This window comes from Mangifera indica, chromosome 13 (assembly GCF_011075055.1).
Source record: "Mangifera indica cultivar Alphonso chromosome 13, CATAS_Mindica_2.1, whole genome shotgun sequence".
Taxonomy (NCBI): Eukaryota; Viridiplantae; Streptophyta; class Magnoliopsida; order Sapindales; family Anacardiaceae; genus Mangifera; species Mangifera indica.
Window position 1 is genome coordinate 15,127,273 of NC_058149.1, and position 13,543 is coordinate 15,140,815.

Below are 13,543 nucleotides of genomic sequence, written 5' to 3' on the forward strand. Positions count from 1 at the left end.
CCAAACAAAGCGCCTTTTCTACGGAGGATGTCCTAAACGCGCTTAAAAAGTGAGAATGGTCTTACACCACAACGTAACCGTCATTGTCTTCCTTCGAACGAAGGAGAGACAGCTGTCGGCCTAACTTTCAGCTATGGGCCACATGGTAAAACATCGAACGTATCATGATAGGTCCACGTACTTATACCTAGAAAATGCCGCCTCGTTCTATAGTAAAAAGCTAGCTAGCTCGCTCTCACTTCCTTAGTCACTAAGATCTCAAAATTCAAAAGCAGCACCTTCTGAGAAAGAGAACTGAAACTGCCCTGTTTTTTTTTTTTGTTTTTGCTGGTAAGATTTGGATGCTTCGTTTCAATTTTCACTTCTCATTTTCACTTTTCATGAGATTCGCTTCTGTTTTAATTTTGTCATCTTTTCCTATTTTCTGTTTTTGGCTCTTTGCAGAGAGTCTTAACTTTCAAGCGTTTTCTGTTTTAATGTGTTTAAAGCTACTTTACTGTTCGTGATCTTTAAAAACCCTAATTTTCTTTACCATGTTTAGGTAATTTTAGCTCACGACTCTTCAACTCTGTCAAGTGGTTCTCACATGAAGTCTGTCTTGACTGTGGCTCAATTGCAAAATTTTTTCGTTTGATTTCTAAGTCATTTCGGCTCTGTTTTTCATAGCTCTGTTCTGTTGCTGGGTCTTAAAAAATTTCGTAAAAATGATTCTTCATTGAATGCTCCACCCATCTTCAATATAAACCGTAAGTGAATGGAGTATTATTTTGTTTTCTTTATGCAGAAGTTTCATTTTTAAAACTTTTTTCAAAGAAATCAATGTAGTCTTTTGTCGGTTTGTTTTTTGTTTCTAAACTTTTTAAACCTTCCTTATGTTTGTCTTTCGTTGCTGTCAGTGGTTGATTTGGGAGCTGTGGACTTAAGAACGTAGAGCTAAAATGACTTCTTCGCTTAGTAGAGACCTCGTCTTCTTGATATTGCAGTTTCTTGATGAGGAAAAATTCAAAGAAACTATTCACAAGTAAAATTAAAACCCAACTCATAATTACCTTGTGCTTCTTTTTCTTTTCTATATATTTATGTATGGAACTTATGAAATGAACAGGCTTGAGCAAGAATCGGGTCTGTTCTTTAGTGTCAAGTACTTTGAAGACTTGGTGCTCAGTGGCAAATGGGATGAAGTTGAGAAGTACCTCTCTGGCTTCACTAGAGTTGATGATAACAGATATTCTATGAAGATATATTTTGAAATTCGGAAGCAAAAATACCTAGAGGCATTGGACAGGTAAGTTGTAAGCTAGTGAATTTTCAAAAGAGTGACTAGTCTCATGTATTGTATTTAAGAAGGTATTTTTTTCTTAAATTTTGTTTGCTTTCTTGCTTAAATTGAACAGGAATGAAAGGGGCAAGGCTGTAGATATTCTTGTTAAGGATCTGAAAGTTTTTGCTTCTTTCAATGAAGACTTATTTAAGGAGATTACTCAGCTCCTTACATTAGAAAATTTTCGGTATCTATACTCACAACAAGGCTCTCCAATTGTAAGTTTGAATTGAAGAATGATGTTTTTGGTCATTTTAATAAATCTTGTGATTTCTGTAGGGAAAATGATCAACTCTCTAGCTATAGAGATACAAAGACTGCAAGACCACTTATGTTGGTTGAGCTCAAGAAACTTATTGAGGCAAATCCCCTTTTCCGTGACAAATTGGAATTTCCTAACATAAAAGGTTCAAGGTTGAGGATGCTCATCAATCAAAGGTATGATTGCCTTAAAATGACATTAAGAAAAAAATTGTCTATTGTATGAACTGTATGTTTGCTCTACTTTTTGCTTACTCAACTGGCTGTTATGAAGTAGAACTGGCATGATGTTTCTCTGTACAAGCATATTTTATGTTGCAGTTTTCTTCCACTTAGGAATCTTCTCTTGAAAATCTAGCATTCAATCATGTTGCTGACTGGTTTTGGTTATGTATGAGACAGCTTGAACTGGCAGCATTCACTTTGCACAAATCCTAGGCCAAATCCTGATATAAAAACCCTTTTTGTGGATCACAATTGTAGAAACGCCAATGATCCATATGCACAGCTAACCGCAAGCAATCAGCTAATAAGTCCTGTAGCAAAGTCAGGAAGTTTTCTTCCAATGGGTGCACATGGGGTATGTGAACAACTTCAACTAGCCTTTAACTGGGAATTCTTTGGAAATTTTTAAATAAAATTTCTCTCTCTCTCTTGGTTCTATCAGCCATCAGCAGCAGTCCAAATTCCCTTGACTGCATGGATGTCTACTTCCTCAATGATAACTCGTCCTGTGGCGTCTGGAGGAGGAACTAGTTTTTTAACTCCTCTGCATTCAGGTAATGATGTAATGTGTATTGTAATTGTTTTTTTTTTTTTTTTGTAAGTAATTCAAATCAAGGTTTCACAAGCCTAATAGGTAAATAATTCAAATGATGTAATGTCTATTGTAATTGTTGCATAAAACTAAATGTTTAAGCTTTGAAAAACAATGAATTTCTAATATTTTCAACCTTTATTCTATCGTCTATTTAGCTGCAATGACAAAGGGTCTTGGGGATTTGGATATTATGACAAAAACAAGGATCTCAGGGGTTCCAGATAGGGTAAGTTGTTTTGATGCTGAGTGTGTAAAAAGTCTCATTCCTGGCTAACATTCAGCTATGTTGGCAGATAATGTTGCCAGGAAAAAATCCTGGTCAAAATCACTGTTCAGCAACCGATGAATTACCTAAGACTGTCGCACGGACTTTAACTCAGGGTTCAGTTCCAACAAGCATGGACTTCCATCCAGTTCAACAGACTCTCCTTCTTGGTTAGTTTGTACGACTTCTCTTGACACAATTATTATTTATAGTAATTATTTCAAAAACATTTTGTCAGTTAGTAGGTAAAGTAAGTTATGTTTTCTAACGGACTTCTTCAGTTGGAACGCATGCGGGGGATATTAGTTTGTGGGAGGTTAGTTCTGCAGAGAAGGTGGTTTCAAGAAACTTTCAGGTATGGAATATTGGAGCAAGTTCAATGTCATTAAAGGTATGTTTTCACTTTAACCAAGTAAAATTTTGGAGCCAGCTAATTGCTTTTGTTTCACTAATTGTCAAATTCTAAATTGAACTTGGTTGGATTCAGGCAGCGTTAACCAAAGATCCATGTGTCTCGGTAAAATGTTTATTGTGGAGCCCCGATGGGTCTTTATTTGGTAAGGTTTAGATTTGAAACCATATAACTGTTTAAAATGGTCCATGGTTTTGTTGTTGTTATCTAACTATATATTGCATGTCTTGTTAATGTTATTTTTATTAAACAGGAGTTGCATATTCTAAACAAATAGTTCAGTTATACACTTATCATGGTTCACATGAAATTCGGCAGCATCTGGAGGTAGGCGCTCCATCATCTCCTCCTCTCTCTGATTTATTGTACTGTCTGTTACTTTTGTTTCTGACATTATATTTGTTTTCATTCCTAGATTGATGCTCATATTGGGAGTGTAAATGATATAGCATTCAGCAACCACAATAAGCAACTCTCTGTTATTACTTGTGGTGATGACAGGACCATCAAGGTTGTTATGAGTGACTTACCGGTTAGATGTTAGTCATGGAAAAGGTGATTTCTTACATGGTTTTGTTTGTTTTTAGGTATGGGATGTGGCTACTGGCACAAAATTGTACACATTTGAAGGTCATATGGATGCTGTACATTCTGTGTGCCCTCATTCCAAGGATAATGTTCATGTAATCTTTCTGCTTGATATTTGTAGCTGATTTACTCAGTTTATTTGAAGTTTTTACTCATACTTTACACTTCAGTTTGTCTTTTCAACATCAGTGGATGGGAAGATAAAAGCTTGGCTGTATGACATGATGGGACTGAGGGTTGATTACAATGCACCAGGTCAGTCTTGTTCAACTATGGCATATAGTGCTGATGGAAAAAGGTTGGGCTTCTGGACCTGCTCTGGACTATAGTTATCTGCATCATATTCAGTTTTATGGATGAACTAATTAGTGCATAAATACATTCACACATGCAGGCTTTTCTCATGTGGGACCAATAAAGAAGGGGAGTCACACATGGTTGAATGGAATGAAAATGAAGGTACTGTGAAAAGAACATACAGAGGATTTCACAAGCGTTCTTTGGGTGTTGTACAATTTGATACTACCAAGAACAGGTTTCTGGCTGCTGGTGATGACTATTCAATCAAATTCTGGGATATGGATAACTCTAGTCTTTTGACAACCATTGACACAGAGGGAGGCTTACCAGTAAGTTTCGCAGTGGCATTAATTAGTATTTATTGTTTAGTGAATGACCACTCTTGAGTCTATATGGAAGATAGCACCTTTTTTTTTTTTTTTTTTTTTTGGTATCTTCTATTAGTTTTGATCCAATTCTTCCCCGTTTCCTAGCAAAAACAATCCTATATTTTATAGAGAAGAAAAATTATTTGAGTTGCTCATTTACCTTTTCCAATTTAAGGCAAGTCCACGTATCCGCTTCAACAAGGAGGGTACATTATTGGCTGTTTCCGCAAATGAGAACAGAATTAAAATCTTAGCAACAGTGGATGGTATCATGTTATTGTGCAGTAATGAAAGCCATTCTCTGATTGCCTCAAGAATAGCACCCGAGACTGTTACAAAGGTAACTTGTAATATTTGCTTCTTTTTGATCATTTCAGTTACATCTTCTTTATATGCTTTGAATGATTCTGTAATGCATACATATTCAATTTTTTTTTTTCAAGTCCAATGTGATTTTGCATTATGTGAATTGTCTTTGTTTCAGTTTGGGTGTTCTCAATTTAATCTCTTTCTTTCAAAATGTATTTCTTCAGCTCATTATTGCTCTTGGTGTTAAAACTTCCATTTTTTGCTCACCAACTACTAATACATTTGGTGCCTTTAATAGAATGGTGATTCTAGAAACCAGGAGGATGTTAAACCTAGATTAACTGAAGAAGTTAACCCAGTGAAGAATTGGAAGCTCACAGAGATTAGCAAACCTTCTCAGTTGCGCACATTGAGGCTCTCAGCTCATGTTAAAACGGATAAGGTATGCTTTCTGATGGGTATGGTTAGAGATTTTTATTTCAGTTTGGATTCTGATGGACGTTACAAGATTTCTGCCTAGAGGAGTTATATCTGTAAGGCTGTGATACACCTGCATTTCAGGATTTTGCAGTTAATCGTGCTATACATTATAAAGTTTGAAACACATAACCAAAACAATCTGAATGTTACATCTTCTCTAAACAAATTAAAATTTGATGGTGCTGTTCCAATTAATATAGGAGTCTGCAGCAGCTGATGTCTGAATATAATTTATGATTTATCTTTTGAACAAACCAGTAGCATAATATTGTTGTTTCCTGTTCAAAGTATTCAGTAACTTGTTGGAAACTTGAGAATATAAATGCGGCACTCTAAGAAACCTGTCAGCACAAAAACATGAAAGCAGAAAACCAACCGAGTTTCTTGATAGTAGCTGTAGTCAGTAGACAACGTAATAGAAGCCAGAGTAGCAAGCACAATCAAGATTGAAGTCTTAGTTATAAATTGTATAAGAAATTGGAAATTTTTATAAATGATTAGAAAGATTGTTTTGCCGGTATATCTGCTGCATAATTTATGGTGTCTTCCACACATTTCATTTATTTGCTCATGGTTCTCTGTGTATCAACTAGTTTGGTTCAAATACCTTTGCCAGAAAAAGTACCCAGTGCTTATTGCTGAAACTGAAAGGGTATAGGTTTCTCAATAGCTTATGTAAATATTGCAGATCTCAAGGTTAATCTACACTAATTCGGGTAATGGCATTTTGGCATTAGCATTAAATGCCATTCACCTATATTGGAAGTGGCCCCGAAGTGAGGTTAATTTGAGTGGGAAGGTATAAGTTTCCTCCCTCAGCTTTAATCTATTTCTTTCATGAAGCTCATAGAGATTATTAAAATCTTCTCATTTCACCCCAAATTTGTTCCCGTGTGAAAATTTGAATTGATGATTACTAGTACCAAGTTTCATGATGCAGGCAACTAGCAAGGTTGCCCCTCAACTAGTGCAACCAGCATCAGGCATATTAATGACCAATGATTTAGCTGGTGCTAAGCCTGAAGATGTTGTGCCCTGCTTTGCTTTGTCGAAGAATGATTCCTATGTCATGTCAACATCTGGAGGGAAAATTTCCTTGTTCAACATGATGACATTTAAGGTAGGCTTTGGAACAGAACTAAAAGTTCTTAACCATGGGTTTGTTTGCACCCAGTTTTGTCACACATCTGCTTCATTTTGACTAACTTATTGATATCTCTGGGCACTTACAGACTATGACAACCTTCATGGAGCCACCACCTGCATCAACATATCTTGCTTTCCACCCTCAAGATAACAATATAATTGCTGTTGGCATGGATGATTCCACCATACACATATATAATATTCGTACGGATGAGGTACAGTATACTTTAGAGCAATGATTGTGGTGATTCTACTTAGACATAATCAAGCAAATCAGCTGTTTTCTTTCTTATTGTAGGCCAAAAACAAACTTAAAGGTCACTCTAAAAGAGTCACTGGCCTTGCTTTTTCCCATGTGCTGAACATACTTGTTTCTTCAGGAGCCGATGCTCAGGTTAGTGTCCTAACTTCCAACTTCTATAGCATATGCATATTATAAACATGCAATTCTATGCAATGTTTATATATGTTGCCTCTCAGTTCAATTCTACTGCATGTTATCGCCATTTTCTATTGATTGAAGTGCAAGATAAACACAAGCAACAGAATCTTACATATTCCATTTTTGAGCAATCATGGTTTTTAATGGATATTTCTTGCACATAATCCATAAATTTCTTCCTTCTTTTCCTAGATCATCATATGGAGCTGTGATGGGTGGGAGAGGCAGAAAAGTGCTTTCTCGCATATTCCATCTGGAAGGACTCCAGCAGCAGCATCGGATACACAAGTTCAGTTTCATCATGATCAGATTCACTTCCTCGCCGTAAATGAAACTCAGCTAGCCATATATGATTCAATGAAACTGGAGTGTGAAAAGCAGGTATTTTCATTTAGCTTGTCTTCTTTTAATCAATAAATAAATTTGGTCCTGAACAACCAATTGCAGCAGAATAAAGAGGGTCTTTTTGGTCTTCCACTAACCGGATGGACTGCTGAACTGCAAAAATCCCCAGCTTTTGACTTGAGAAAACCTCTATATACATACTAGATTTTAATGCACTGTGACAAGTGATGTATTGATGATGGCCAATACGGTTTTTTATGAAATTCAGTGGGTCGTAGGAGAAAGCTCAGCTCCAATCTCCCATGCAGCATTCTCATGTGATAGCCAGTTGGTGTACAGCAGTTTTGTGGATGGCAGTGTGCGGATATTTAATGCATCAAATCTCCAACTAAGATGTCGAGTTGATTCTTCAGCTTATCTTCCATCTGATGTCAGGTCATGTCCTCCATTTTTCTATACATGCCTCTTGTTTCACTTTAACGATCTAGCATTCTATTGCATCTTTACGAAAAGATTCCTTTTCTAAGCTTGTTGAACTTAAGACTAGAGTTGCAAATGAGGTGGGCTGACTCTATTTTTGTCAAGCCAAGCTCAAACTCATTGTTGCTCGGCTTCGAGTATGCAAAATCTTTCTCTTCACTTGTACCTCTAAAATAGTAAAATTTTACTTTTTCATTTGAGTAATTAATAATTATATAAGTTATGAGATGTCACTGTAATTTTCTGAGTCGAGCTCAAATAAGCTGTCTTTTTCACGAGCTCAAGCTTCCAAGTTTCGAGCTCATCGAGCTTGAACCCAAACTGTAGCCCTAGTTAAGAGTATGCATTTGAACTTTTATTAAACTTGGGTACAAAATCATTGTTTTCTTCCATCGTTTCCATGTATAGGGTGATACTAACTCTTGTTTATTACCAATTCATTCATAGCAGTTCGGCGGCAATATACCCACGTGTGATTGCAGCACATCCACAAGAACCCAACCAATTTGCCATCGGACTGACTGATAGCAGCGTTCATGTCTTGGAGCCACTTGAATCTGAGAATAAATGGGGTCTTCCTTATCCAACTCATGAGAATGGCTCGGCAAGCAACGGTCGCCCTTTATCTGCCGTCGTAGTAGCTTCAGATCAGCACCAAGGCTGAAGACCATGTACTGAACAATCCAATGTGTGTATAAGCATGCACGCATGCATGTCAGTTTCAGTAGTTGACTTAATGTAATTATGCAATTAAACATGAAGCTTTAGACTGTACATCTTTTCCTACTTAAACAAATGTTATACCAGATCCATGATAGCTTGAGTCGCACCAAAACAGAGACGTAGAAACATGAAATCATAAAAAACGAAAACGCCGAAAGATATTTTTTTAGAAATATAGGAAACGAAAAGATGGAAAATCCTGTAAATGCAATAATCAAAGCCTGCAACGTGGGAGTTAGTGGCGGAGTCGCGGGCTTGGATTATTGATTCCAAACATTCCCAGTCTGAGATTCAGCACACTTTAAGGGTTTAATCCCAGGAGCCGGAATATAGCAATCCTTGTTCTTTGTTCAGGCTCAAACACAAACACGAAACTGCATCGAAGTGTTGAATTAATTTCTAAGAACGATCGAACTTTGACGTAGTTCCTCGGGTTAAGTAAGCATTTGACAAAGACAAAGTCAGAAAAGTTGGTAATGTTTGAAATCTCGGGTTGAATGGACGCTTGGGCTATTGTTTGAAATCTTCCTCGCCGTCATAAAAATCTTATTGACTTGAATGTTGGCGTGGAGAAGCATAACAATTCCTGACTCGGGTTCAATCGGATCTAAGCATTTTAAACGCGTTTCAAATTTTTCGTATCAATTTCAGTTTTCGGAGACATTTCGGAAATTTGTTTTTCCGTGTGGCACTGTATATAAAAATATAATTTTTAGACGAAGAAACAAAAATAAATTTTAATTAGGAAAAAAAATTATCCCTCACACAAGTTTTAGTTGAAATTTAAAATTACATCCGCGATAGGTGAAAAATTCAAACCCCCACTATGATCCAACTTCTATTAAAAGAAATGATAAAATGATCATTTTACTGTTTATATAAAAAAAAATATAAAATTTATTATTTTTCTCTTATAGTTTTTAGAAATTAACATTTTACTTTTACTTAAAGTTTCAAATTTTAAAAATTAACATTTTTATCCTTAAATCTAAGGTTTTCATATTTTTTAAACTTAGTCGTTCCTTATGACTTTCAAAAATAGCAGTTTCACCCTCACTCTTCAATTTCATTTGCTAATGTCATTTCTGGCATCGTCTCCAACCTTCTTTTTTTCTTGATGTCATGACAAGTGATCTGATGAAGAGATGAAAGATCTTTTTGTTGTACCATCATGCGAGAAAGAGATTTTCGTCTTTTCATCTCTTCTCTAGGTGTTGATGAAGATGAAGATGACAATGATGATGGGGAAGAAGAGGAAGAAGAAGACAAGGATGAGGAAGACGAGGAAGGGATTCCTCAGCCACCAGTAGGGCTGGATTCGAGCCGAGCCAGCTTGAGCTGGCTCGGTAATTTTTTTTAAAAATTTTTTATACAAAACGACGTCGTTTTGATTCATATATATATACAAAATGGTACCGTTTTGATATGAAAAACGAGCAAAAAACGAGCCAAACTCGAGCCGAGCCGAATTCTGCTCGAGTCGAGCTCGAACAGAACTCGAGCCGGCCATAAAAAAATCGAGCCGAGCTCGGCTCGGCTCGAATCCAGCCCTAGCCACCAGTTAAGAAGAGAAAATGAGGCCAGAATGCTTCATTCTCTTCTTGTGTTTTATAATTTGCCTTGTGATAAGGGTTTGAGGTAGGCTCTTTGGATGGGTGGGATTCAAGGTGGCTCTCTGCATTAGATTAGACTTGATTCTTGTAGTTTTGTGGATTAAACTTTGTTTTCTTATATTTCTAAATTCTAATATTACATCTCTCTTATCATAATATATTTGCCACCTCTATTCTGGTCCTTCAATGCCTTTGCTTTTTCTCATATCATTTTGTCCACTCAGAAATGTTATCTTGCCTTCCAAGAGTTATTTTGCTACAAGCTGAACTAAGGGTTAAAAACTTGGATGATTCTTTGATAACATTGGCATATGGGGTATTTTTCAATTGCTTTGCGTTGTTGCATCTGAGCTTTTTCAAATGCTTTTTATCATTGCATTTCAGAATGAATAACACTACAATATGTACAAACAGTTGAATACTAACTAAAAAGACACCTTAAATGGTGAATCAGTATTATTATTATTATCAATTGACATGACTAAGAGCATTCAACAGAGCCCGAAACTGGTTCCCATTCAAAAGTAGTGTCCCATACATAATAGAAGGTGAATGAAGATGAGCGTAAAATAGGCCTACCACCGTTAATAAGGCATGTGTCGCCAGATTTTAACACCAGTGCTGGGTCAACTGCTGGTGCAGATTGAAACCCAGCACAGGTCATTGTCAGATTCCGCATGCTACATTTGTTGCAGTTATTATAAATAACCACTCTCCATTCTGGCTTATCTAGCACTGCCCGGGAACTGTTATACTGGCTTACTGTGATATCCGGTACACGTATACCACATTCTTGACAGTAGCTTGCATTGAAATTGAATTCCATGTTAATTCTTTTTTTAATTCAAAATCATTTGTTATATATTATTATATAGTACTGTAGGAGGATATTTTACTTGTGCTGATGAAACTCAGAAGGAGAATCACCACCAGAGAGTAGAAAATTGTTGCCATTGCAGACACCTTTTCAGTTGATTTGAGTATGCTGGTGGTTGATTTGTAGACAGTCAATGACGAAGTGTTGAAAGCCAATGGTTTGGTTTGCAGATTGCAGATTATAATAGATTTCTTGCCAAACTTTGGTCTGGTGTATCAAATTCTCTTGATTCACTTTCATTGTATACATTAATTAATTTAGTTTACTTTTATAACATTATTTTGTTGCCTTGTAAATATGGTTTGGAAACTTCAACTAAATCTCTTGATTCAACTGGTGCTTTGATTTTGACCGATTTGTGTCAAGTTTCATTCACAACATGCACCATAACTGAGTGTACAAACCAACCCTTTAACCAGACACCACTTTCTTGGCCCAACACAAAAACTTAGGGTCATGTTGAATCTGCAGGCTGAGCAAGTCATGTCTCGGACCGTGAGTAAAGACTCATTGGCTAGCACAATACTGTTAGATTATTTTTTAAAAAATTTTAATTATTTTTTTTTTTAAGGATAAGTTGACCATCTATTACTGTCCATTATAAAGTAAAAATATGATAAAAATTATTTTAGTTCAATTTAAATAAAATAAAAAACTTAATTTTTAAATCGACCTATATAAAATTTGTTGATTGAATTGTTAAAAACCTATAGAAACACAAATCAAAGATTTTAATCATTCCCTAAACCTTAAGATTTTGTCAAGTTGGCCCGATATAAAAGTTTATCAAATGACAAGTCTTGATATAATTTAACACGTTTCAAAGCTATTATTAAAGAAATAAAAGAAAAAATTAATTTGTTATCATATTATAAACAATAATGTGATTAATGGTACTTATTAGTGTTTTATTCCATTCCATCCTGCAAGGAGTAATTTGAACTCCAAACATGAATGATAATAACTTCATATCAATTTAAAAGACAAATCCTGTTCAAGGACAGGAGGCATATAAAGAAACAGGCTTAAATGGGAATTCATGATCCCAAACATAGCTGAACTTAAATGTACGGGAGGCACCAAGAGGATAACCATTGTGAACAAGACACCTGTCCCCAGACTTGGCCAGAACAAAAGGGGAAATCTCTCGTACACTCCGAAACCCAGAGCATGATAATACCAGGTTCACCACTACACATCGGCAGGGATTTGAGACTGTCACCGCCCATTCTGGCTTATTCTGCACTAGCACTCCTGTTTTAACCTGGCTCACTGTGATATTCACTGGAAAGCATTGGCAGTTGCCTGCAATAATTTGCATAAATGCATGCGGAAGAATGAGAAAATTTGAACGTACGTTAATGGATTGCAATTAAGATCACATCACTTGTAAGGTGATATATTTACCTTTGGCGATGAAGGTTGCAAAGAGAATTGCAGCAATGAAGAACTTAAAGATGGCTTCCATTGAAATCTATTTGAGTGGCTTGTTTGTGTTCAGTGGCATTCTTTTTATAATAGCAGACTCTTGAGAAAATGTAATCTAAATCTTTCTATAGTAAAAACACAAAAGACTTTAAATGAGATTATGAAGTTACTTTATTTAGACACACACACATGCTTGCAACATTCAACTATGGTATGTAATTAATTTTTGTACTAATCAAGGAGATGATATATTATTAATACATGTAACAAAATACCATATATATATATATATATATATATATTCAATAATTAAGGGGTGGATTTGTGTTGAATCGGCTTGGATTTGAATTCACATCTGGCTCGAACAAGACAAATCCTAACTCTTTTGAATTTAAGGATTCTTCAACAATTTATCTATCTAACAATATAGTGTATCTCTCCGACATCATTATTTATCTCTCCGATATTATTTTTTATATAACAAACGTTATTATTCACCAACTCAAGTTAAATGGATTCGAGTTGGTGTTTATTCAGGTTTGACTCAATTCGAATCTACAACTAATGATATTATGTATAAGTGGAATATACAAATGTAAGACAACAGTAATGTTTTGTAGGAAGAATGCTTGAATTGAACCTCAGTTAAACTAATAAATCTCAGGCACTGTATCTCAACTGCTATATTAGCCCATGGAAAAAATCAATGTAATCTAGAGATCAATATTCCACAAGCTCTGAAATATATAAATATGAAAGTGAATAAAAGGTAAAAAGTCTTTGAAATCTGGTCATTTTCTTGTTATAAAGCTAAATATTATCTCTTTAGATCATTCATTTTTTGAGAAGTCTTTATCTGGTTTGTTTTCCTACTCCTATTAAGAATTTGACATATATCCTCGCACTTCATGTGTTAATCTCTCCAAGCAGCCCAAAGTTTTTAATACGTGTTTTCCATTTTCTTCCAATTAGGGTTGGATCATAGTAGAATTGGCTTGAAACAAGTCAAATTTAAGTTAGATAATCCTAACTCTAGTTTAAGTTAAGTTATTAGAAAGTTGTTAATAAATTAATTTTCTTTATGATTTTTCTTTTTATCTTATATTTTTAATGATTCTTCTTCGATACATTTCGATAATTTTATAGGTATCTTATATAGATTTTATAAATACAAATTGAGTTTGAGTAGACCCTTGTTTAAATATAATTCGAATTTGCTGTACTTTCAAATAATTCTTCACATTCAAACTATGGATGCTAACTAATATAAGTGAACTATGGATTTCTTTCACGGACAATCTTCCATCAACATTGGCCTGCGTCAGCATGTTGACTTCAAAGTTTTTCGACTGTCAATATTATATA

General features: G+C 35.4%; 3 protein-coding genes across 5 annotated transcripts; 1 reads left to right on the forward strand and 2 right to left on the reverse strand.

Annotated features, from left to right (window-relative positions):
* Positions 1 to 225: 225 nt before the first annotated feature.
* On the forward strand, positions 226 to 8,343 carry LOC123195145 (topless-related protein 1-like). Of its 3 annotated transcripts, none has more exons than XM_044608770.1 (25): positions 226 to 330; positions 897 to 1,021; positions 1,106 to 1,285; positions 1,395 to 1,508; positions 1,601 to 1,759; positions 1,985 to 2,162; positions 2,250 to 2,361; positions 2,558 to 2,628; positions 2,696 to 2,837; positions 2,949 to 3,058; positions 3,155 to 3,224; positions 3,333 to 3,406; positions 3,495 to 3,590; positions 3,667 to 3,762; positions 3,838 to 3,965; positions 4,062 to 4,296; positions 4,511 to 4,675; positions 4,943 to 5,086; positions 5,813 to 5,923; positions 6,065 to 6,244; positions 6,357 to 6,485; positions 6,569 to 6,664; positions 6,905 to 7,093; positions 7,326 to 7,492; positions 7,988 to 8,343. In XM_044608770.1, the coding sequence occupies exons 2-25, from the start codon at positions 939 to 941 to the stop codon at positions 8,199 to 8,201; spliced, it is 3,243 nt and encodes a 1,080-aa protein (XP_044464705.1). In that variant the 5' UTR covers positions 226 to 330; positions 897 to 938; the 3' UTR covers positions 8,202 to 8,343. The 3 variants fall into 3 exon arrangements, with proteins under 3 accessions (XP_044464705.1, XP_044464706.1, XP_044464704.1); XM_044608771.1 differs by lacking the exon at positions 226 to 330 and adding an exon at positions 499 to 746 and having other exon boundaries at positions 2,066 to 2,162; XM_044608769.1 differs by lacking the exon at positions 226 to 330 and adding an exon at positions 500 to 746.
* Positions 8,344 to 10,354: 2,011 nt separating this feature from the next.
* On the reverse strand, positions 10,355 to 10,827 carry LOC123194234 (TPD1 protein homolog 1A-like). The gene is made up of 2 exons (XM_044607387.1): positions 10,770 to 10,827; positions 10,355 to 10,635 (listed from the first exon to the last, which is right to left on the reverse strand). Exons 1-2 carry the CDS (start codon positions 10,825 to 10,827, stop codon positions 10,355 to 10,357), a joined length of 339 nt encoding a protein of 112 aa, XP_044463322.1.
* An 807-nt stretch (positions 10,828 to 11,634) lies between these two features.
* Positions 11,635 to 12,251, reverse strand: LOC123193822 (TPD1 protein homolog 1-like). The gene is made up of 2 exons (XM_044606876.1): positions 12,158 to 12,251; positions 11,635 to 12,055 (listed from the first exon to the last, which is right to left on the reverse strand). Exons 1-2 carry the CDS (start codon positions 12,216 to 12,218, stop codon positions 11,745 to 11,747), a joined length of 372 nt encoding a protein of 123 aa, XP_044462811.1. The 5' UTR covers positions 12,219 to 12,251; the 3' UTR covers positions 11,635 to 11,744.
* Between the last annotated feature and the right edge of the window lie 1,292 nt (positions 12,252 to 13,543).